At 42.6% G+C, this 26,636-nt stretch overlaps 1 protein-coding gene across 7 annotated transcripts in view; it reads right to left on the bottom strand.

The window, feature by feature from the left end:
- The window catches only part of srgap1a (SLIT-ROBO Rho GTPase activating protein 1a), a 119,883-nt gene extending 94,969 nt beyond the window's left edge, over positions 1-24,914 (bottom strand). For all 7 annotated transcript variants that reach the window (XM_084059712.1, XM_084059713.1, XM_084059716.1 and 4 more), the window contains exon 1: positions 24,234-24,914. In XM_084059712.1, coding sequence (XP_083915838.1) covers positions 24,234-24,297 — 64 coding nt within the window. In that variant the 5' untranslated portion in view covers positions 24,298-24,914. The remainder of the gene's footprint in view (positions 1-24,233) is intronic.
- Positions 24,915-26,636: the final 1,722 nt, after the last annotated feature.

Genomic DNA, 26,636 nt, shown 5'->3' with positions numbered 1-26,636 from the left:
CACTAAAGTGCCAAGACTTACCCTTATTGCTATGTGCGCACGTGCGCGTATGTGCATGCGCGACACCATCGTACAGAATGAAATAGAGCTTAAATGGTTAAGAAAGTTGTTTTCTTTGACCCTTGACCCGTCGAAACCCGCGTCCTACTCATCACAGCTGAGCCAGCCGTTCAATAATCCCAGGCCGGTGCAGTGGAGACAGATAATATTACAGAAAGGTAAAGCACAAGGCCAGCAAATCTAATGAGTCTCCAGGCCGTGGAAAAAGGCTGAAGGGGTTCAGTGACGGTGTGGAGTGCTTGTTACTGTTCAGGTTAACAGGATAAAATCCACTGGCTCAGGAGCACAAGGGACATACAGGTAGAGGTCACTGTTAAAGTCTCTCCATCTCATAAACCAGTGGTTCTCTAAACTAAGACAGATTAAGTACTAAGTACTTAATAAGTACTGCTAACAGTACAATATGTCAGCACTAAAGGGGAGGAGCCAACCCCAAGTTCCATTTTTCCAAAATATTCTAAACGTTTCGAAAAAAAATAACGGTCCTACAAGCTCACATTAACGCAGTTCACTCATTGTGAACTTGTAGATCAGCTATTTTTGAATAGCCAAAGCACTATAGTATATATTTTTTAAAGTGTTAAAGTGCTACCTTAAATTGTTAACTGGAACCCCCCGCCAAGGATGCCAAGAACCAGTTCCATAACAATGCGACTCAATGTGTTTGAGATCCTTAATGTAATTTGAGCAGAGGACTCTCCTAATAATGTTTAAAGATTAAAGGGGGCAAAGGAGTGTGGGGGTGGAGTGGGGGGGGGACGCACCTGACGGCTATTTTCATTTCATTTCCTTTCGTTTGGTTGTTTGGTCTTTCATTTCACATGAAGGACAGACCATCGGTAACAAAGCTTGCCCTGCAATCACCTTAATCCGTTTCTTTATGACTCCAACAAATGATTGGCAGATGAAAGGAGCCTGTGATCTTCAAAAATGTTGTAGGAAGAGGTTCAAAATGGCAGCTTTGAGAACCTCGCAGCACAAAACAAAAACAGCTACCCCCGTCCAGGGCGGTTCGATCTTTTAAATCACAACTTGTCCACCAGACAACGGCCTGCATTCTCACTTTGAGGGACTGACGTCAACTCAGAGGCGCCTACTGAATAGAAATATTATTTCCAAACGACCCCAAGGCCGCGTCTAAAATTCCACAAGTCTTCCGTTTTCACGAGTCAGATGACAGAGTCTCAGCTCATGCATGGTAATGAATACCACAGTTTAAATATTTAATTATACTATATTTAATAAATACTCTTTGTTTTGCAGTTTTCAAAAGAAAAATCTCACAGAATCAAATGTTTTATGGTCATGAATCACCAGAAGCCTGGATGGCTTGATTCCAGGCTTAAAATAATGAATATGACTATTTTCGGAAATCTCTATGGGCAAAATAAATGGGATTTTGATTTGTGCCACCATAAAATGGCCGCCACTGCTATGCCCTATAATAGGCAGGTGGCAACTGAGGTGGTACTCAAATTAACCACTTACGTTTGTGTTCCAAAAGTATAGACCCCGGGGTCCCCAGGGGTCTATACTAGGCTCCCTCCTTTTTCCCCCCCAATACGCTAAATCTCTTCGCCAAAAATAAAAATCTACAAGCTCACAATGCATCGCACTGCGACGTATTGTGAGCTTGTATATCTGCTATTTTCGCTGGATGTTCACCACAGAATAGGGACGCTATTGTTCAAATGGTTAACTTCTGATGTTACGACTAAGATACATAGAGAGAGTGTGACGGACGGACAGACATTAAGACAGAGATAGACAGACAGAAAGACAGAGACAGACAGATAATGTAATTCAGGTGTCATAGAATCACTTTAGTAGCAGAGAAAAAGATGAATATTGGCTGGTACAGCCATGCGATGGACAACATGTCTTGAAGAGCCCACAGCCGGACGGCACATGTGTGCCAGAGCAAGACGGACAGTCGACCTCAAACTGCATGGTGGAGTACATTAAGGGAGAACTTCAGACGAACACACGCATACCCGGAATTCTAAAGGGGGAAAGCCACATGGGAGAAATTAACCATTCCTTCATGATTTGTACCGTATCCGCTAAACGGCATTTGACTCATGTGTTTTGCTTCTAGTACCCCCCCCCCCCCCCCCCACCAACATGCTCTCTCTGGGTCCCTCCCCCTTTTTGCCCCACCGCAAAGAAAAAAACAGCACTTTGCAGGAAGTGCGGTTTCTGGTCCTTTGATAGGGTTAAGCCAACAGCGGAGCTGGGCTGACCGAGCGCCGAGGAACAACTCTGCTATTCAAGACCCAGAGGCAAGGACAACCAAGCATGGTGGCTGGAGTACCATCAAAGGACACAGGACATGGTTGGTATAGAGCTGGTCACTAGTTAGAATAACATACGTTAGCAAGGTTTAGCGTTATCCATGTGACAATGGAGGCCAAAATATTGACAATCTCAGAGTTAAAGTCAGTGTTTAAGTTATGTTTAAAGTTAATAAAGTTTACAACGATGCAGCATTCCTTTATGCAACTTTCCATATAGACAAACGCTGTAATGACAACGGAGCTACTAGAGGTGTCACAAAATAAAACCACTACTAAAATGAATGTTATGAATGACGTTAAATTATTCATTTTTCTAGTCAGGAACAATGTTGCATGGAGAACTCGCAGAGCAGACTTGTCATTGCAGACTCTTCTCTAAACCTGGGGCTATAACGGATATCCTAAATTTGATAATGTTGTGGTTTACACACCTCAAGTCTCATAGCCGGAAAACACTGAACTACACCCACTATATTATTTGCTTTTAATTAGTTTGTGCTTGTCCGTCACACCATGAGAAACTATGGTCAATGAATGGACAGGAGAGACCAAAAATGGCCAATCGACATGCTCACAACGGATCACGATGCGGCGCATTGTGAGCTTGTAGATTGGCTGCTTTCGGGCTAAGTTCTAAAAACTAAATTATCCCTTTCCCGTTTCTCCATCTTGCTTATCTCCATCTTCAAACCAAAGTGTTCTCAGCCCGCAAACGAATGGTTCTCTCCTCTCCGTAGATTAAAAAAACAAAACAAAACAACAGCGCACTATGACAACGGAGAATGCTGGCGCCCGTGCGTGTACCTGTGTCCCATTCAGGTCTCCTTGATAGGAGTTTTAAAAGGACGAGGCCGCTTCCATTGAGCAAGTCAAGAAGATGGGAGAAAAACTAAGGTCTTATCTGCAAAGGAGCAGATGGCTGGTGCACAATGATGCAAGACACAGCTGGAAGTTTCTACTCACATGCACGCACACACACACACACAGATTCACATATTTGTATACACTTGTGAGGACAGACAACATTTTAGTAGGTAAAATGTATACTAAATGCATTTTCTACCTTTTTTGACACTAACCCTAAAGCCCGACATATATATACATACGTATATGTGCACCATAGATCAACACTGGCCAAGTATAAATCAGGCAAGTCCCTAAACCTAACCTGAATATTTTCCTAAAATGTAACCCTAAAATATTATATTTAAAACAATAAAACCACCATTTCTCTCGTGAAGAACAGGAAAACTGTCCTCACATAGTCTATTTCTTATTTAATACATAAAGTATAGTATAGTAACACACGCGTGCGAGCACGCATCTAAATAACCGCCTCTAAAAATAAAAACCTATGTTTGTGTGTGGACACAGGCAGTATTGATTACTGGAGTAATGCTTTTAAATTAGACACACTAAGCTGAACACTGCCTGTGTGCTGCTCAACTGACTGTAAATAGGATGTATTAGTGTTTGTTTAGTGCTGTGTTCTCTGCATTTTGTCTGTCCTGTGTGTGTGCATGTGTGAGTGCGTGAATGCATGTCGGATTTGGTCATAAACAGGATTTAAATGATTTTAACCCATGAGACGTTCTACTGTTGTGAGGGTGGTTGGAATGCAAAAACGCATTCTATGCATAGTATGCATTCACTCAATGAAGAAGACCATCTGTTTATTAACAACATATAATGTTAGGAAGCCTAAATATGTAGAAATATAGGCTATGTCAAGAAATGCATCAATTCACTACTGCATTATGCAGGGCTTCAAAAATAGACTATACATGATTACTTTACTCCAGTTTTTCCTTCAGGTTCTCAAGATCAAGAATCAAAAACATGAACATGAAATTCTGCCATAATGGCCACTAATGGACACACAACCATTGAAAGAATTACATTTTCACAAAGAGAAGACACTGAAGACTCACAGAGCCCTGACATACCTAACTGTAGCTGGCTTACCAACTGATTAAATCAAAACACAACTATAAGGCAGCGCAATATCAAGCTATCAGTGCTCCGATATAAATGTCAACATTTCACCTCCTCTTTTCCACTGCTCTTGTCTTAAGCTAGACAGCGTAAAAAAAAAAGAAAAAACAGTAACCTCCCCCCAAACCTATTCAGAGGAGAAACAGCTCATCTTTTCCCCGCCTGGCGCTCAAGAGAGGTGACAGCTGAAACAATCCACTCGTGGAGTCAGCTTGAGCCTGGTGTAAACATACTTGCTGAGGAGACTGTGGAGTCAAACCTCTGACAGGAAGGGATACGGGATAGAGCACCGGTTCTCAACGTATGGTCCAGGGACCAGCAGGGGACCAAGTGGACCCTTAAGGGTCTGTAACTCAAAGTTACATACATAGTTTAGTCATAGTACTGACATCATAGACGTTAAAAGTCCATGTATTATGATAACGGACAATTCAGTACTTTGACAACGGGTGCAACGGGTAGTCTGACAACGGATACAACAGAAAGGCCGACCGATTGTCTTCAGATTCCGCGATTGTATCGCAGAGGACCCGAGGGCGTGTAGTGCAGAGTGAGAGGTCACTTGGATCAGCGGTTGTCGTGATTTGATGAAATTGGTAGGCCAAACTCAGAACACGGTGGTTTGCAGTTGCTGCGGGTCCCCTGTTATTTAACAAGCACTCTATATCAATAATTACTATCGGAATATAGAGCTATTTAACATTATTTTAACAAACACATATCACTTACAGCACCTTTAATAACAGCTGTACTATGTATGGGGGTGCAGGGATGTGGGATGACAGACTGGGACTTGGGTGGGGAAGAGGGGGTTGGGCAAATGAGGGGCACAGACCGGTTAAGTGAGGGTTAAGTCTGGTCAAGAGCTAAGGATTGAGGGCAGAGAGATTGGAGCTGCAAGGGGCAAGTTGGGGGTTGGAAAAATGAGGGGCACGATCCAGTGAGCCAAAGATGGGATTGTGAGTTCAGTGAGTGTGGAGCTGACAGCTGGTCTAGTCTAGACAGGGGCTAGGGTTGGCTGTAGAGCCCGACCGATATATCGGCCATTATTTGACTTTTTCATGACATTGGGATCATCTGACATTATGCATCTGATGTGTCCTGATTGTTAACCTTTTGAGAATTGGTTTAAAAATAGCCGATTTACATTACATGTGTGCATTGCTTGTTTATTGTATGATTAAAGTTACATTTTCTTTTCATTTATTTAACCAAATCAAAGACTGATTGGTTTCAAGATCTATTTTTTGTCTAGGAGTTCAGTGCGTGTGGAGCATGACAGCTGGTCTAGTAGTCTAAACAGGAGCAGTCAGTGGTCCTAGGGCTGGTTGCTAAAAGGACAAAGGAACTGGGAGCTGCCTCAGTTGATGTATCGTCATGACGACAACATGGGGAAACAGTTCAGGATCAATCTCCCAACAACGCCTGCAGGTCTTATCGATTTAACACTATTTTCAACAAAAGCCATCAGATTGATGGACGACGATGTGAACATTTGTTGTGTTTATCTCAAGGGCAATCAAATCAGCTGTGTCAGTGGCAGTGCACAGTCTGCACACATAAAAACTGAAAGAATTACAGATGGAAGAAGAAGAAAACCCTATAGGGAATTTGCAAAAAGTCGATGTCCGATGCAAAACCCTGGCCTGAAATCAGGGATGCAATTGTGCTTATATATGACTCAGTGACGAATCAATGCAAGGCTCCTATCGGTGTCAATAAAGTGTCACACGTGCCCAGACTGATGCAGCATGTTCCACCTAACACACCCATATGACACTTCAAAAGTAAACTTTTCTCTACCACCACCGCGCTCTGAACACTCTGGTGCGTTGTCCAAATAAACGGTTCAATAGATCATAACATGATGGAGGGTCGAACTCAGAAATAAAAATCTATTTCTTATTATTGGATGACAGTTGGCTATCCAACTGACGGCTGGATAGGCGAAATGTTTATCCATCTATTTAAAAAAAAAAAGAGGGCTTAAAGGAATACAAAAAAATCACATGGAGATTTTTGAGGTATTTGTCGCATTCCTGGGCCAATAATTCAATATTTGCTGACGCTGCTGTGGTAGGAGACCAATGCAAAACGAATATAAAAGAAGAATATAAACACCAAAACAACTCTCACAATGTAATCACTGAGAGGCCTACTGATGATCCAGGTTCAAAGCGAATGTTTTAAATACAGCATTGCTCTTGTTAAGATTGGTCTCCTATTAACTTCAATTAGTCAAATATTGGGTTATTGCTCAGGAATGCGTCAAAAAAAGAAATCTTCATGTATTCAAGGTTTCATGTGGGGTGAGTTGCCTAATTGATGGAAAATAAGTATTTTTTGGGGTGAAGCAGTTAACTCCTAAGAGTGTAAAAATAGACCCTTAAGGGCTGACGTTCAAGTCTTTCACGGGATACTACTCCTCCTGACACTTCTTCTTCTGGAGGTGTAGCCGTGGCGTATACCATATATGATACCCTGCTTTCCTCCATTCACTCAGGTTTCATCAAGTCAACCACACCCCCCCTCACCACAGCCCCAAGCGCCGCGGTCAAAGGAGAGTCCCAGTTCCTGCTGTGACGGAGTGATTTCTCACAACAACGCATCTGTAGTGGTGAAAACCGAGCAGCGGGGGGGAATGAGGAAGTGTGTAATGACGACCCGCCGCCCCCCCCACCCCCCCCACCATGGGCCACGGGAGACTAACACTATCAGACCCTCCCCCCCAAACCGACAGACGCTGACAGTCATAAAGCACACTGATGCACGTATATAACCATACATCACAAGCAAACTATCTAATTCTCTTTCTCACATTCAGTACGAAGATTACAGCCTGACTCAAGTGCAAAATCTTGACATCAATTTGAAAAACTTAAAATTCGATTAATGTTTTGTATTTGAGAATATTTTAGCTCATGAGCAACAAATTAGCTTATTGATAGAGGACATTTTTAAATTAAGTACATATATATATATACACATGTATATATGTAAATATAGGAAAATAATATTTAACTTTAATTATACAATGAACAAGCAACCAAGTAAATATAAAACAAACAAACTTAAATGTAGTTGGGTTAATCACTTTACTTATCGACAAGTTTATAACATATAGCATTGCAACACGTTTGTAGTTTGGCTATTTCTGAAATTTTGTAAAAGGCAAGAAATTGGAACACATAGGCTAATTGCCAATATCGATGTCGTCAAAAACAGTGAAATAATTCCTGATATAATCGGCCAGAGCGATATATCGGTAAGGCTCCAACGAAGAAAATCTATGAAGAGATGAAGTGTCTTCATGAGGTCTTCACTGTCAGATAATTACAGTGGAAGTCAATATGGAGGAAGTCATGGCACTCCGTCCTGTTATCTCCCATGATTGGCCCTCGGGGAGGCTTAAGCTGCCAATCCTCCCTCTCGCGCTCTCTCTCTCTCCATTTCCCACGGGTCTGTGCTAACTCATTGGGACTCTGCTTGTCTCAATCAGGCTCTGAGGTGAGAGGTGAGAAGACGACGTTATGTCCCTCAATATGTCTTCCTAAACACCTTCGTTCACCAGCACTGAAAACTTGTGTCAAGAGTTAAGACGGGACAGATGGCGTTGGTGCCAAATTTGCACAGTGACATAACACAGATCACGATACTTATGGATTTAAACGGCATGCCGAGGCTCACTAGGTTACCTTTCAACCCGGCATACCTATTTTGGGCTTCGCATTATAGGCAAACATTTTGATTGTAATACACTCCCCCACCCCCACCACAAATTCCCCAAAATAGCCAAAATAGCAAATCTACAACCTTGCAACGTGTCGTAATGTGCGTGTTGCAAGCTACCATGTCACCTGTATTCACAATCACATCCTGTCCAATGAGAATACATGTCTGTCTTGAGATTTTGACTTGCCAATTGGGTGCATCTTGTACACACACAAAGTTTGAAAACCACAGATTTAACCACAACATGACAGATCTGAGCCGTGTCGTGCCGAGCTGAGAGACTGCCACAGACCTGGGAGCAGCAGCTGGCCAGAGCGAGTTGACATAAAGGAGAGGGAGGAGAAAGGAAGATCACATTTCACTCTTCTTTTGTTTTTCTCGTCACACGCTAGCAAGTCCCGGCTTTCTCCATCCGCCAGCCTCCCCGCAGAGCCATTAGTCAGTGACAGAGCTCAGCCTTTTGTCTCTGTGACGGTGCGCGTGTGCATGTGTGTGCATGTGTGTGTGTATGTGTGTGAGAGAGAGAGTGATCACCGCTATCCACTAATCCATGTGCCACAGACCCAGCCAGGTTGCCATGTATATCAACCCCCCCCCCAACACACACTATTTAACCAGGACAAATCACAAGCGCCTTGGGGGGTTTCCGCCACACTAAATAGATATATGAAGCACACATCCAGCATGCTTGTGTGTCCAACTGTCCATATAGTATCTCCCTGCACACACATAGCCACAGACACACACACACACACACGCTTTTCTGAAAACACACAAACACACTTGTTGCATATTAATAGGCTTGTCATTCGTTGACATAAACAACATTATTCCCTGGTACAAGTGATGACAGTGATTGGTCAGATCGTCGCTCAATAAGGATTGATAATAATGTAGCATAATTAGAGAGGAATTAAACACCAGAGTATCCCCCTTTTCTTTTCATGCTTGCTATAGTTTTAACGCCCAGATTCTTATGCCAAATACATTACAAAGAATTTCTTACAGTGTCTGGTTCCTTTTTATGTGTGTGTAGCCGATCTGTAAAGCCCTTTGGAATGCTCTGTTTAACCACAGATCTTCAAGTTAACAACGCGTTGCGATGGGACACGTTGTGAGCTTGTAGATCGGCTATTTTGAGAAATTGTGGAAATATTGGCAAGAAATTCGGAAGATTTCGGAAAATCTCGCCCATAATGACATGCCCAAGGGATGGGCAGGGTTAATATGGTTTAGAAAGTGCTATACAAAAGGCAACTTAACTAACTTACTATTGTCCGTCCGTGTGTGTGTGTGTGTGTGTGTGTGTGTGTGTGTGTGTGTGTGTGTGTGTGTGTGTGTGTGTGTGTGTGTGTGTGTGTGTGTGTGTGTGTGTGTGTGTGTGTGTGTGTGCGTGCGTGCGTGCGTGCGTGCGTGCGTGCGTGCGTGCGTGCGTGCGTGCGTGCGTGCGTGCGTGCGTGCGTGCGTGCGTGCGTGCGTGCGTGCGTGCGTGCGTCTCTCTGTCTCTCTCTCTTCAGGGTGTCTGCCAGGCCAGCTTTGTTCTACTTTGGGTTTAAGTAAAGGAGACTGGGACAGTGTCACGAACGACATTCTATTTTCAGACCAGCCCGAGCTAAGAAAAACTAACTTTGCACCGGAGCGCATGCCATTCCTATTAAAAAACTATCATAAAAATGGGCTGACAAGCCCCTATGGGGAGTTGCTGTAGAGAGCAACATGCTCCATTTCATCCTAACCTCAAAAAAACATAAAATAACTAAGAATTACCAACTTGTATTATGACAAGATGTATATAAAGCAGTTACCTGCCTATAGTGGCCAATACACAAAATTTCAATTCAAATAAAATTCATAACTTTATTATGCCAGTTTAACCACTCTCAACCTGGCGTCCCTATTTGGGAAAGTCATCATTGCCAGCATTTTTCAATGTTTTTCTAACATTTTCCCAAAAAAAAAAAATGGCACAATGCATTGAAAGCTTGCAGATATACTCTTGTTTTTGTTTGCTTGTTGTTTTTTTGCAAATCCTCCAAATATCCAATTCTAAAGAAAGTAATCAATTCCCTCACACACTTAGCACCTCTGCTTTCGTTTCTTTTAAATTAACTACTTGAACCCTGGCATCCAAATTCTGGGGGGAACATTCCCCAAAGATACCCGATCTACAAGCTAAGAACACGAAATTTGGGGTAGAGATTTTAAAAAAAGAGCGCACCAAGTACAGACCCAACTCATGTCCCGTTTACTAAGTATAGAGGGTTCAAGTCGTTAATAAATGAATGCAGAGGTGATCTGAGTGCAGGAATTGACTTATTTCTTATTTCTTTAGATGGAAAAGTGTGATAGCAGGACATGTTAATGATTTTATTACCCCCAAAGAGCAGCCCCCGCACTCGGCTAAAAAAAGACTATGCCAAATGAAACAAGTTATTCGACTGCGTCATAGTAGGATGTAATCTGGTGTTCAAGAAAATACAGCACTGCAAAATGGTAAATTATGCACTTGAAATGTCTTGGGGGGGGGGGGGGGGGTCGCATTGCAACACCACCCACGAAACAGGACGTGACACACGGTACAGAGGAGGGCAGAGGGTGGCATACAAGTGAGAGGTCAGAGTTCAAGTCCAGAGGAGGCATCTTCGAGAAAAAGGCAGACCTTTGTTAAGCCCACGGGGGACAATCAGTCATCAGCCATCAGCTTCACCCAGCTGATGGCTGCTCAGATGGTCACGACGAGCGCTCAGGGGAAAGCAAGAGTGGAGTGTCTTGCTCCGACACGTGTATTGGGTGGGGAGCGAACTAACCTGGCATGGCCAGACTAATATCACTAATATTAGTCTGGAATCTCTGTGAGGAACCTGCATTTCCAAGGGGCGAATTCAAAAAATCCCTCTGGTGATAAACCCGCCCCACAATTGCATACTGGGCCCTGATTGGTGCCTCACAATTTCGGTTGCAGGGAAATCCAATCACAACCGAGCGGGGCCGAATCAAATCTGCCGAGGGCACTGAGTTGCACTGGCAGATCCGTCTGGTTTCCAGGCTAGGAGAGAACCGGTGAACTTCTGATTGGCAGATGGCCTCTACCCACTCAGCTACGGCTGCCCCTAGGTGGTGGTCACTGGTCAGTGAGAAAGGGTCAGTTGGGGGGTGCGGCTGTGGCATGTACTGCGTTTCATAATATGTGTATGTGTGTCGGATCTTTTCGATCTCTTTCATCTGAGTATAAACCAGGGTTATTATTCAGCCGTTGCATAATAAGCCGATGATGTAAGCTCTCATGACAATGAGCTAATCGTGATATTTACGGAAGCTGCTAAAACAACTGGGAGCATTTCCACTCCACAGGGTACACTAGAACACACACACACACACACACACACACACACACACACACACACACACACACACACACACACACACACACACACACACACACACACACACACACACACACACACACACACACACACCTGACTCTACAAGTCATGTTTGCTGTACTGTGTACATGACTTAGCCACTTTAAGCCCGATAATATGCTTTATTATCTAGATATAACCACAGAGACATACAGTAAGCAGACTGGATATAACCAGAGAGACGTATAGTAAAAACAGACTGGATATAACCAGGGAGACATACAGTAAAAACAGACTGGATATAATATAACCAGAGAGGCGTACAGTAAAAACAGACTGGATATAACCAGAGAGACGTACAGTAAAAACAGACTGGATATAATATAACCAGAGAGACGTACAGTAAAAACAGACTGGATATAACCAGAGAGACGTACAGTAAAAACAGACTGGATATAACCAGGGAGACATACAGTAAAAGCAGACTAAGTACAACCAGGGAGACAGCGATGGGGAAGAACTGACCACACTAAGCGATGCAGACATCAGAGGGTGGCCGCAGCAGTGAGGCTGCATTATATTTCTACATACGTACATAAAAGTGAGTCGGCTCCTTGTCTTCAAGCTATAATCAATCAGGATTTAGTCGCACACAGGGGATGAAGCCTTTGGCTGACGTTCTCATTGACCGCTGCTTTTTAAAGAGCAGGTCCCCTCCTCCCCTCCCCGCCAGCTCAGGGCGGGCGTCAGACGGCAGCTATGACGCCTTGCGGGGTGGCCTTTGGCTATTGATTAGGATGACAGCCAGCTCAAAGCCTGCTCCCCTCGGGTCAAGGGGTCATGGCATAAGAAAGGAGAAGAGGGGGCGGTGACAGAGGAACAGTAAATTAAACTTCTCTTCCATCAGCAGGATGTGAGAGAGGGTTCAGGACACCGTCTGGGAAGATGGCCATTCGGAAATGTTATAGAAAAACCTGCGTGGTGAGGTTTTTGAACGATATAATAAGTATGGTTTAGGTTCAAAATACAGGTTTCCTGTTAATTTGACTGCCAATGACGAGATTTCTCGTCATATTTTGCAATGGCTCACAGTGCCAATGACGAGAATGACGATATTTGTGTTTTCAGTGTTCGCTCGCTTATGGGTCACCATTTGGCTCTCTGTGAAGGAGAGGAGCAGCGGGTCACGTGATCGCAAAACAAACAGCCCGTTCTCTCCCTTGTAATTCGATCTGGAAGAATGGCTTTTCTAGCCTGGCGTAGCTAGACTATATCACTGCGTGGATATGAGTCTGGTGCTTCCATGAGGACGTTTTGTTTCCCAAGGGGCGGGATCAAAACAATGGCCCTCAACGCAATTGGTTAGACCTACAACCAACTACCAATTACAGTCGCCCATATTCGAATACTGGGCCCTGATTGGTTACACACGTCTTCTGGAACAGGAAATGGATTCTCTATGGAGCGGTGCCAGACCCAAATCGCAGAGTGCAAATTTTTTTTGCACTCGCAGATTCGTCTGGTCCCAGGCTATGGCTTTTCCGCTGTTTGTGTTGCAAACAACTGGCCATAACTATGGAACGGATGATTGCGGCGGCTTGCTTTTTCCGCCCCCGATTCTACGATAACCGTATAGATCTTTTAAAGCGATCAGGGGATCGATCATACTGGAGATAAATATTCTATTATTTTTCAAAGGTGAGTGAAAACACTCAAAAATTGCTGGCAGTGGTGTGGCAAAATTATGTTTTATTTCTGGCAGTCAAATAATTAATAGAAATAGAATGAAAAACTGAATAGAATAAATCAATAAAAATAGAACAGAAATAGATTGAAAAGTGCAGAGGTACCAGGTATGCCACTTTTGACTCGATGTCTGTTGTAGATTGGCGCGTCTTTGACCGTTTACAGGAAGTCTCACCAGTCGTTTGATGAATGAAGACAAGGCTCGACTTGTCAGCACAATAAAAGTCGCTCGGCAGTCATCGCTGCCAAACATTTGATTGTTTTCAATTGCATTCATTTGCGTCTGGGCCTCAGAGCAAGGGAAGCTGGGATGGCTGCCAGGTGAAGGCTGTATAGGAGAGAGCTGGACAGTAAAGACTGTTAGGATACAAAACCACCACTGTAGGTGAAGACACCGTTTGATACGTTGAACTCAGTCAGTGATGCACCTCGACTGTCTTTAGCAAAAGATTCTCAACCTTTTTAATTTCAAGCACCAATCTACACTGTAAAATAATCATTGTTCATTTAACTCTTGAGAGTGTACATTATGGGTCCATTTGGCTTCATTTGTACACTCTCAGAGATACAGACCCTTTTTACCAGTAGAGTAAGACAACACACAAGAGCACAAATACAGATAATCCATCATGAACTTTTCTCACCAAATCGTGTGCAATTGAAGTTTGAAACCGGACATTACGTCGCTATGGCATCCGGGTGTAGGCAGTGGCGTACCCACTGTAGAGACAGGGCAGGCGGTCGCCTGCCCAAGTAAGATCTCGCCTCCCCTAGAAAACCCAAATAACCCGAAAAGGTGTCATTGCATGCTTAATGTCCTCAAGGTCACGCACCCAACAAGCTTTGAACTGAGCAGATTGGACCTTCCGTTCCAGAGATAATGGCCAAAACATCTTGGAAACGGCCACTTTCGCAGGTTTTCGATCGCCGATTTTCGAGGGGGTGGGGGGGTGGGTAAGGACTTGCAAAGGTGTGGGCTGCCCTTTAAAAGGAAACCACAAACCAGTCAGTGGTCAAGAAAGAACATCCTATGCTGTCGTCACAGCGATACCGGCTTAAACAATCTCCTGAGTGCATCAATAATTGAGCTGTTTGAGTTTAATGCTGAGAGAAGTCGCCTCAGGAAATAACTATCATTCGCCAAACCAAAAATGTGCAGTAAATTAAATATATGACACCGGGAGGAGATGCAGATTTGGGCAAACATCCTGCACACTGGAAAGGCTTTGCCAGAGGAAGTAGACAGGCCGGGGATGGAGGATTACACACGTGGTCCAAGCCTTTGTTCCCACAGGGTTAATAAAAGACAGGCCTGGGCCTGGCGTACCTGAGCTGAGTAGCAATGCAGCTTGGAGACGGCCACGGTCAGTCTGACTTTAAAAATAGAAAAGGAGGAAGCCAGAGTTGTAGACGAGATACAAATAATGCAAGCGTCAGATATCGTTTTGTTTAAGCACAAGAACCCTAGTGTCCCTATTCTGCAGGGCAAACGTTCAGTGAAAATAGCAGGTCTACAGCAACATGTTCACACACACACACACACACACACACACACACACACACACACACACACACACACACACACACACACACACACACACACACACACACACACACACACACACACACACAAGATGACAGCTGTCGATAGACTTTATACATTTAGACTATGTATTTATTTGACTAAATACCAACTCAAAAGATTGTAGTGTTTATTTAGACTAGACCTATTCATTTATGGTAATTGATTATAACCTATTGTTGACACTATAAGGTTAGTGGCTGCTTCTCACTCATTTTCTCACACACAAAAAAGGAACGCATCACTAGTGCGTGTGTGTGTGAGAGAGAGAGAGGGGGGGGGACAACATGTTGATGTGCGAGGTGTTACAATGGCGTAGTTGAGCAAGCGACGTCTTTGTGTGATCAAAAGAAAAAACTGCCTTAAAAACTCACCTTTCTAGAGGCAAAAAGAGGAGGTAGTACCATTTTCCTGTTAGACAGACTACCCCCCCCCCCCCCATTTTTTGCAAATAGTGTTATTTTCTCTGTATTTTGTGTTGGTATTTGAACTGCTTGGTTGCTACTATACATGTCTATGAACTGAATACCAAGGACCTCAATGGAAACAAGACTGCAAGGACTTTTTTGGACGGACCTTTTAGACAAAGTATTATAAATGAAATTGTGATGTTTACATTTTTTTCCAAATAAAATATTCAGTCAATCAATCACAAATACTGTATGTTGGAGAAGAAGTAGAAGAGAAGCAGTGAGGGTGCAGGTCGAGGCGGAAAGGTGCATTTCCATAGACCAGTTATTCTTAGCCTTTTGAATTACATGGACCCTCAGTTTGATATGCATTAGGCCATGGACCCCTACAGACCCTTGAGGGTCCATTTGGACCCCTGGTGCACCGTAGTCTTCGAACTTGGGACTTTGGGAACCAGTGCCATAGCCTAGAGCCATATGAAATCCGTGTTAACGGAATCGCAGACGGAATCGCGGAAATGACCAATAAAAATGGAATTGGAATAAAACACGGAATATTGCAGAATTTGGAAAATAAAAAAAAATCGCGGTAAATTTTTTTTTTTTACCGCGATTTTTTACAAATCCACGAGACACCACCATTTTGCATGGCCACATCCTACTTTATAAACAGTAAAATCCACGTAGAAATAGTCTTAGAAAGACGATAGAAACAATAATACATGGGCGACGCCATTTTGCGCATGCTCAGACCGAATTAGACCGAATTATTTTGGGAACATTTTTGAGTATAACACAACAAGGGCCATGTATGGACTGTTATATCTTGAACATTTATTCATTTCCACTTACCAGACACTTTTTTAATGGTAAAAATGAGCATAAAAAGCAAAATACAGAATTCAGAAATATTAAAATGGAAAAAACAGAATTTGGGAAAAAATAAAACGGAATTGGGAAAAAAATAAAACGGATTTCATATGGCTCTACCATAGCCCTTAGACGTCACACCCATCCCGTCTCGCCCTGCTGGCTGTCCCATTCAGACATCGACTGGGTTCCGCGACGACCTACGTTTCACGCTCAACGGTGGAACAACAATGCCACCCTATTCCATGTCCTGTACCCCTTTTATATGGAACAGTGAGGTGGAATGACGGCACACGCAACATTCCTGCCTTGTGCAGGCTGTGTAAAAGGGGCTTTTCTGCCTGTCCATCTGTTGGGCCTCAGCAGTGGTTCAAAGGAATGAAAGCCTTCCAAACCCCCCCCCCCCCCCCCCCCCACCCCCCCCCCCCCCAACCCCCAATGTCCGCTCATGTTTTTTTTTCTCCCTCTATTTTTTTGTGTTGCTTTCCCTTACTTCATCGTGCTTTTTTGCTCTCTCGGTGTGGGGTCCCATTTCATTAACACCTTGCTTGCAGCTCGCGTCAGTGCACACCGTTGCTTGCGCTGAAACTCATCCAGTTCATTACCGGCCTCTCCGGTCGAACCGAGGACCTCTCTCCATGTCCAAGAGCATTGACACAGAGAGAGAGAGAGAGAACCCGGTTCCAAAACACTGCACGTTCACTGAGCTAAGCCAAGAGAACTAGGGCTGTGACTGTCCATTCTTTTTATTATTCTATCGAGTACTTTTTCAGATTAATCGAATGGCACGTTTTTTTGTGTGTATGAGATATATATATATATATATATACATACATATATAAACCTCTTAGGTATTCTTTTTTACTTAGTGTGCAACAGTTACAACAGTAAAATGCAAAGAAAAGTGGAAATAGCTGATCAACAAGCTGGGCTTTGTAGATTGGTTATTTTTCTCTCGATTATTAATAGATTTGATTCAATTATAGATTAATTGATTAAATCAATTAATTTTGATTAACTATTACAACCCTAAAGAGGACAGCCGTACCGTTACGTTGACAACTGAGGATTTATGATGACTCACTCACAGGTAGAACAGCTTCAGTCAGTGTAGTCACGTGTGGCGGAACTGATTTGAGTCTCTGTCTGTGTCTGGAGTGAAATGGAATTAGCCGGTGTCAGTTACAACTTAAGACAACAGACTGAGGGGGAGGGGTCCTTTTATCCCCCACGCCCCCTGCCCCACCACTGCAACAATGGCACTTGAATTACAGTCTTTATTGTTTGGAGATGGGGAGGAGGAGATTAGGATAGTATGTGGGGGGGGGGGGGGGGGGGGGGGGGGTTGCATAAAAGGCCCGATGGCCTTTGTGTAGAAAGCACCGTGGGGGGGGGGATGGGGGGGGGTGAAGCTTTGGTTGTGCTCAGCTGAGTTTATTAAAACACCAAAATGGGCGAGTGGCCACAGATGGTGCTGTCAATAAACACCCACCATTGCAACGTGCACGCTCACACAAACACACACACACAGAGCATCGCCACACCCAATTCCATACCACCAACTGAAACCACCACTATTTGGCATTGGTGTGACAGGCACATATTGAACCACAAGCACTGTACAGTAGCTAGGAGAAGTGTTACATCCAAACTGTCACAATAGAACTGTCAAACATCTTGAGTCCTTGCAAAAAAATAAAAATAACAATATTTTGAAATATTTTTCAATAGAAGACCATTTCATTTGAAGGATATTTAAATGGGCTTAATCAGAGACTTGAATACGTGAACACAGAACATAAAACTTGATATAGCAGAAATATCTCCATATTCAATATTATCGTAGATCTATGCCATCCTGAACGCCTTCTCCCATTTCCGGTCGCCAAACACATTCCAGGCTGATTAACTTGTGTTAATTCTGCAGAATTGACACAAGCGCTCCATCCAAGGTGACAAAACTCTAGCATCACCCAGATGGAATATCTGCCACAATAACTGTGTGTACTTATTGTCACCTCAGCTCACCTTACTGTGTGGCATCTGAACCTGAACACAATCTCACACACGACTGCATTCCAATGCATATCACCCTGCACATTATGACAGCGCTTTTCTTTTTTTGTCGTTCCCGATAAGGCCCTTCGAAACAGATGTCTCCACATAAAACCCTCTCTGGCGTCGCCATGACTCATGGGCGCAGGCCAACTACATTACCTATAAAAGTAGCTAGTATTACATGCTCAAGGTCATTCCTATATAAACTAGTGCACAACCACGGGGACACACAAGCCTACTTGTGTGTCTGTGTTGAATCGTTTCTTTTTCAAACAACCTTTTTTTTATTATTTAATTCCTTGCCAATTCCCCCTGAGTACTGCAGTCCCTGTGGCTGCCAACCGCCACTGTTAACCTGGGGAGGGTGTAGACAACCACATATCTCCTCTGATACACACGGAGTCATGTGGAGGAACACTCCGGTTCCCCTCCCTAACGAACATCAAGATGGATCACAGGTAACACCTGGAGACCGGTGTCTCAACAAAAAAACATACAACTTTAGTACTCCATACACGTACTACTGACTGTACAACATATCTTTACATGCAGAATAGATACTTTTGAGAGAAACAGGAACAAGCTGGTCATAAAAGACAGATTAACAAAAAGACAGATTGATCCAGGCGTCATATAGGCTATATTTTCCTTTTGTCATAAACTATTCATTACCAAATATACTCATCTTCTGCCAGAGTCAGACAGCACATTTGTATATTGTTACTAAAGTAAACAATCCTCAACTGTTAACCACAACAGAAACTAAATCAATTAGAAAGATAATTACACCCATATTGACTCACTGTTTGTGTCCTCTCATCTCCCTGCAAACAAACATGGCCCTGACCATTTTCACTGGAAAGGTTTTGCTCATGTAGGTTAATCGAATAACCGAGAAGCAGGTTATTCGTGTCAGCGGATCAACACAGAAAAAGTTGAATATATTTTTCTATTTTTTATAATCGACAGTCGATTAATCTGATTGACCAATTAACCCTGTTACCATTATACTTCGTTGTACAATAGTGGAGTACAAATATAGCTAAAATAGCCGATCTACAAGCTCACAGCGTTCGACTTTAACTTTGACACCTTTATTGATAATAAAACATATGTAAAATGATATACGTACATGTTTCGATGCAGCGCTTTGTGAGCTTGTACATCTGCTATTTTCACTATTTATTAATCTATTCATTTATTATATTAGTTCCTAATCATAATCGAGGCAAAAGTTTGAAAAATAGATTTGAAGACACATCGCCCAGCCTATGTGAAAACGATCAGGGGCAGGAATGGTCAGGGGTGACCATTCGGGGGTGGAGGGAGTGCACACTTTATGATGTCTTGGGCAGAGGACCTCTGTCACTGTCAGAAGCTCATGCCGGCCTGCTATCTGAGTCAAGACCCCCAGGGCACAAACAGCAAGCCACAACCCACAGTCAGACAAATCAACACTTTGCCCAGAAGAGAAAACAAACAAGCCAGGCCATGATGTTGCTGTCCTCTGTTGCACCACCAGTCCAAAGAAACACACACAGACAGACACACACAACCTACAACACCTCACCTGATTTAGCCATTTAAACTTGACAAGAGTTCCCCAGGGGTCTATACAAGGTCCGCTAGTGATTCTCTCTACACCAAAACAAGTTGCAGAAAATAGCCAATCTACGAGCTCACAAAGAATCAAGAGCTTGTAGATTGGCTATTTTTGCACAATGTAAGCCCCAGAGGAGGGATGCTAGGGTAATAATAGATCTGATCTATTATTAACAGATCTACGTATTTAATAGATCTATTGCACCATCAGTCTACTCTAAAGAAACACACACCGAATAAATTATCTTCACCTCAATTTAAGCCACTTATAATACTTTACAGTATCCTCAGATGAGTTCCTCAGCCTGGTTGTTCAATCTTTAGCTTATTCCTTAGCAGTCAGAAGTAGAACAAGACACTTGGAGGATGCTTAAACGAAATTGATATGAAGACTGCTCTGTGTGTTGGCTGCGAATGGACAATTAGCCCTATAACAAATAAATGTATAGACGGGTGAAGTTTTAAAATCATGACGTTTCCCTTTAAGAAAAGAATGTGAGCTGGATGACAGATTAGACTTTGACAGAACGGTGATGTCAGTCATCCTAGGAGGCTGCCAGACACTATAGGAGTCACTATAGAAAACCACAGAATCGTTTAAATAACTGACTTACTTGAATAACAATCCAATCAGCATAGCTCTCTTCTAAGTTGTACGAATACTGTTAAGACTATAAGAAAAATACCTAAGTTCTGGGTAAAATAGGAGTTGCTCAAAACAACTGCCAGTCAAAGCATTATGGAGTCAGCATGCTGAACACAGACAGTAGTACACCTGTTCTTCATCACAATCAAGCTTAAAAGACCAACATGCAAATGCAGGCTACATGTACACTGAACTGTAACTGGCCTTCAGATATCTGTCCAAATAAAGTGAAAGCCAGACTCCCACGTCTCCAACTGTGAGACAGAGAAGTTTGTGAACCAGAAGATCAAACATCTCCCCTGGCCGTCCTCTGGATTGCTTATTGTTCTACTTGTTGAGTAATCTCAGTGTCTCTCCACCAACCCAATGTCTCTCACTTTCAGAAAGATTCTGTTCTGCTGGGAGAGAAAGCAAAGACTATAATGTAATTATTTTATGCTCCGTTGTACGCCAAAGTATGAATCAGGTTTAATAGGCTACTGTATGTTTACGAAACTTTACATTTACTTTACATGTCGTCACTGTCGGTTGGAAACCTTGGGGGTCCAAAACAGTTACTTTTCAGGAAATGGAAAAAATAACCTGTGGACCAATGGATCATTCCATGCTACATTGGTGCTCTAATTCAAACCTTTCATTAAATATTGGCCTCCTTATTTTGGGCATGTCATTATAGTGCAACGCCTTGTGAGTAGACTGTCACAAAATAGGGCATTAATATATGAAAAAACTAAAGGATGACGATATGTAAAAACGTTGTTTCACAAAGCACTTTCTTCCAGCAGCATCTAATAAAGACATAAATAGGCTGCAGGCTGATTCCAAAATAGTGACAACAACACTTGACTGAGATTAAAGACTTCATACAATTAGAGACACAAGAACTTCTCACGGGATATTTAGGCCGTTTGCCAAGTCTGAAAACGTCCATCAATATTTCTTTCAAGAGTCAGGATCATAGTGAATAAAAGAGAAGAACTTACAACTGCTGTAATGTCTGGCATTGCATGTCAGTGACTGTCTGTCTGCAACATATCACCAAACATTTGAGCAATAAAACAGCTCTCATGCTCAATGCCCAAATATGATTTTAAATAAAAGTACATGAACTTAATGCAAATAGTTGTTACATGTCACAGCAAGCCTCCATAAAACCTCCCCGTGTAAATATGTACAATGTACTCTCGGAGGCTAATTTGATAAGCAGTGCACTGGCATCAAATTAGCCTCTGAGTCTGCAGTGAATGTCACCTTATACAAAATAACACAAATGTAATATGTCACCTATGTCACCTTTATTATTTTGTGTCGCTCAGTCAGTAGAGCACTCGCATTTGGATCACACGGTTCTGGGTTAGATCCCGGGCACTGCCAACTCAAAGTACTGGGAGTGGGTGCTGATGGTAGGTGTTGCACTCCACCTCAGCAATCCACCTCCCAGGGTTGTAGCATATTGAAAAGGAGAGACACCCTCGTTCTCGGCCGATACCCACTATAAGCCTATCCGACCTAACTGCATTTACCTCAATGGTCCATGAAGGAATTCAAGCAACAGCTATTATCAGTTGCATCAGGTTGTTATTGTTATTGTTGTCGTATTTGGCTTGGCTTGACAAATGGGAGGCTTGGCCGTCTCTCATCCAGCCAGCCTCCCCCTGTGACTGTGCATCACCTTCTATTATAGGCTGAACCCCTGAGTCATCCCCATCCAGAGAAGAAACAGGGCTGAACATTCCAAGCAAAGCGAGCTTCTGCTCTCCACATTATGCATTCTCACAGGCCCCCTCCCCTCCCCTCCCTCCCTGACTCAGTCCCCTCTCTCTCTCTCTCTCTGGATTTAAGACTAGGTGCTATGGGGAAGTGAATAGGTGGTATTTCAGCTCACTAATGGCACATGGGAGAACGCAGCTCCTTGGCCAGGATCCAAATCCCCATGGTTACAGCAGGGTAGCCACTAGCCAGCCACTGCTTCTTTCCTGTGCTAGTTTGTCTGTAGATGATTTTACACACACACACACACACACACACACACACACACACACACACACACACACACACACACACACACACACACACACACACACACACACACACACACACACACACACACACACACACACACACACACACACACACACGGCCCAATTCTAAAATCACCTGCCTACATCAGCATAAACAGCTAGCCTACTAATATTTTTTATGAAAAGCAATCCAAGGGTCATTAACCAACTTTAAATCCTATCACCACCCCACATGTGTGAATTAATACCAGGATAATATTAACTGCCACATCAACAGGTTGTACACAGAAGTGTTACTAACTGACATCATTAACAGAATAACTGATTATATGTATTCCTTATTTCTGGAGGGTCTATGTGTCTATGGGCTACTGTCTATATTGTTTATGTAGGCTATATTATACAATTATGTGAATAGTATACTACTAGCCTACTAATGTAATTAAACAACAGACAGGAGGAGCAACAGGGACTAGAACTTTAACACTGAAGAGCAGATTAAGATAACCTGAAAGTAACCTGAACCTTTAGCTCAAGACAGTCAAATGTAGGCCTATGCTATGTATTAATAACTGACCGTGTACACACATGTAGGCTAACAGAATGGATGGACCCTTACCCTGAGCATTCCATACATTTGTAGCCTATAACACGCAGTCAAAGTTTCATTAACTTTTGACTGGGTGTAGTTGTGAAGGCAATTATTAACAGACACATGAGACACTGATGTTCTCCAAACAGGGTCATCAAAGCTCATTTCGGTCCGTTGTGCGTGTGATTGGTGGTGTGCATAGCAGTGGTGGAAAGTAACATTTACTTTCCACCACTGTAACAGTAAGTACATTTACTCAAGTACTGTGTACTTGAGTACAATTTTGAGGTACTTTTACTTTACTGGAGTATTTCCAATTTTCAATACTTTTACTCCACTACATCTCAGGGGCAAATACAATTTACTGCACTACAATTATTTGACAACTTCAGTGACTTTGTAGATTTTAATTATTATTACAAAACATACATTAACCACTTCAGCCCTATGCATACTTAGGCTATTTGAAAATCGACAAGCTCACAACAGTGGATCTGCTATTTTCAAAGGATTTCAATACATTTGGAAACTTGCGCAAGGGGACAATCTGCAAAATGAGTACTTTTACTTTCAGTAGTTAGGCTACGTATTTCAATACAAATACTTTTGTGCTTTTACTCAAGTAAATTTTGAATACCGGACTTTGTTGTAACAAGAGTGTTGCATTGTGGTATTGGTACTTTTACAAAATGTGAGTACTTCTGCAGGTTATAGTGCATCATGAATTAGCCTGATCCCAGCCACACTGTTGCTAGGGGGCTAGAACCATGGCTACAACTGGCGACAATGAATCCACTCCAGGCACTACTTTATAGATATGTATCCACATTACCTTTCACTTTACTCATAGTCCGCAATGATCTACTTATCCTTTTTGAAACAATTTACTTTGACGGTTCCACAGACAAATATTTTTGAAAATAGCAGATCTACAAGCTCACAACGCCTGGCAACAATTCTTACCTCTTTCCTATATTATTTTACTATTCGGCCAATGTTTGACCACCAAATTTTTGTATTTAAAGGTTTTGAAAGCCTTTAAATTGTTACTTCACTGTCATCTGGGGACACCCCCCAAAAAATCATCTGGGGCCGGGGTCCGCCTGGGAGTCCCGACCCACAGGTTGAGCACCACTGGCTTAGTGCATCATGAATTAGCCTGATCCCAGCCACACTGTTGCTAGGGGGCTACTAACTGGTTACAATGTTTTCCAATCCATGCAGTACTTTATAAATATGTTACTATGTATCCAACATTACCTTTCACTTGACTCTCGTAGTCCGCAATGATCTCCTTATCCTTTTTGAACCTGGACGACGACATGTTTTCTCCTCCAAGCCGCCTCTGTGCAGAACTTCTCCTCAAACTATTTGTCAACAAACGTTATTCTGATGTGTCCCGAGACTCACGCCTATAATAATTACGACGATAATACGAATAGTATGCGACGCATCACACTAAGCAGTAGCAGCATATGGGGACGATTCTTCTTTTAGGACGACGACAAACTAACTAGACGCTATGAATTAACTTTCCTAGAAGAAAGCCGTGGTGTGGCTGTGGGATGCAGCTAATAACGGTTCTGTTGGATCAGAAAAAATGGGTTTTAGTCCTTCATTGTTCTCCTTCTTCTTCCTCCTTCCAACACAGGACCGAACAGGGATCGGGTCTAAATGGATACAACAGGGCCGATGCGGGAATGGATCCCCCTGGATCCCTCCCGGATCCACTGAACTGTGTTGGCTGCAATCAGAGCATTAATGTGTACCAGCAGGAGAATATTATAAATCCACAGCGAGTTGGAGAGTCTTTCTTGATCTGTCCCGATCCATGCAAGGTGGAAAGTAACACCAACCAACAAGCACCCTGGTTGTTGGGGCGCGTTGATCTACTGGTGTGTGTGTCGTGTGTGTTTGATCTCCGTGTTCTAGTTTGGGACCTTCTCCTCCTGACTAAGCTACCTCCTCCTCTCCTCGATGTGTTCCTCACTCACTACTCCTCCCTCTCTCACTTTGCGAGCACGCACGCACGCACGCACGCGCACGCACGCACACACACACACACACACACACACACACACACACACACACACACACACACACACACACACACACACACGTGTGTGGATTGACACTATAACACTTTAATTCACAAATCCAAATCCAGTGTCATTTCTGCTATTTAGTTCCTATGTGTGAGTCGCGGGTCCATTTTTATGGGTCGCGAGTAAATATCCACTTCATTTATTTCCTACATTTTGTTTTTAATTAAAAAAAAAAAAAAAAAGCCTAAAATCTAAAATTGTCATGAATTAAAAACAAATTCAGACATTTAAAATATATATATATATATATGTATATTAGTAACCTACTTTTACTGCGAGAAGTAACCATTTATAATTAGCAATCAAAGTTAACAGTGCTATTTCAGAATGTGAAACTATGTGGTTAATCTTGAGAACCAATATTCCTCTATCACTTCACTATTACGTGAAGAATATGAATAGCCTACTATTCTTCTACCAGGCAGCTCCAGGTTGTGCGTAGATTAGTTCCTGCCCAAACATCGACAACTAGAATCAACTGGTCTGTAACGCCATCTAGAGGCGTTGGAGAGGCACCGCACAACCACAATTACAACCATGATCACAATCAGAATAGCAAGCCAAATATTTAATATTTCTGATCATTAAAGGAAGCAGTGGTGGAAAGTAACGAAGTACTTGAAGTTAGTCACTATACTTAGTACTAAGTCAAAGGTCAAGTTGAGGGTTTAAGTGGGTAAATGTCTGAAATAAACTAAAAGCATTAATTCACACAACACTGATAGTCAATGAAGCCATCTATGAAATCTATGAAAAAGTTTAATCTGCAACACAATGTGGGGTCCCTGCTTCATCTGTCTCTCAGCTAAAGGGGTCCTTGGCCTGAACAACGTTGAAGAGCCCTGCACTACACTACCCAGAAAACACAACAACAACAACAACAACAACAACAACAACAACAACAACAACAACAACAACAACAACAGAGACTAGACTCTAGTCTACTCAAGTCGGAGCATCATAACAAAGCAGACAACATAACACTTAGTTAGCTAGATTCCCTGGCGGATAATGATCATGAACTTTATGAAGCAAAACATGTTCATAAATGTTGTGAGCTTTCATTATAAAGTTCGTCAATCATTCGACTAAGTATAAATGAAGCAAGTTTTAAAGGCATTGTAGGGAACATTAAGCCTAAATTTAAAAAATATGTATATATATATTTTTTGCATTTTCTCCCCTCTATCAGCCACTATATAATGATGCTGGGGTGTTTTCCTTCATTGAAACACAGTCCTCTGTCTGAAATCCGTATTTTCCCTTCTGTTTATGTTCATGTTGTTTATGTCCAGGTCGTAAATTAACGCACGCATGTGCGTGTCCGTGCGCGTCCGTGCCCGTATCAACTTTTTACTTTCGGTTTTAAAACGCTCTCAAACTTCTTTTTTGAGGCACATAATTTACTTTAAAAAAATCGTTTGGATAGAATTTAGTTGTTTAGCTTCATATATGTGGTCAATTTATCATGAAAGAGCCTATTTAAAAATATAAATTCAGAGAACCGTAGGGTCAGGCATTTCCGCGAATTGTATCCGCATAAGGCAACCTATTTTGG

This window comes from Gymnoscopelus microlampas (assembly GCF_963454915.1).
Source record: "Gymnoscopelus microlampas genome assembly, chromosome: 6".
Taxonomy (NCBI): domain Eukaryota; kingdom Metazoa; phylum Chordata; class Actinopteri; order Myctophiformes; family Myctophidae; genus Gymnoscopelus; species Gymnoscopelus microlampas.
Note: the sequence above shows the minus strand (reverse complement) of the source record. Positions and strands in the feature narration are given on the sequence as shown.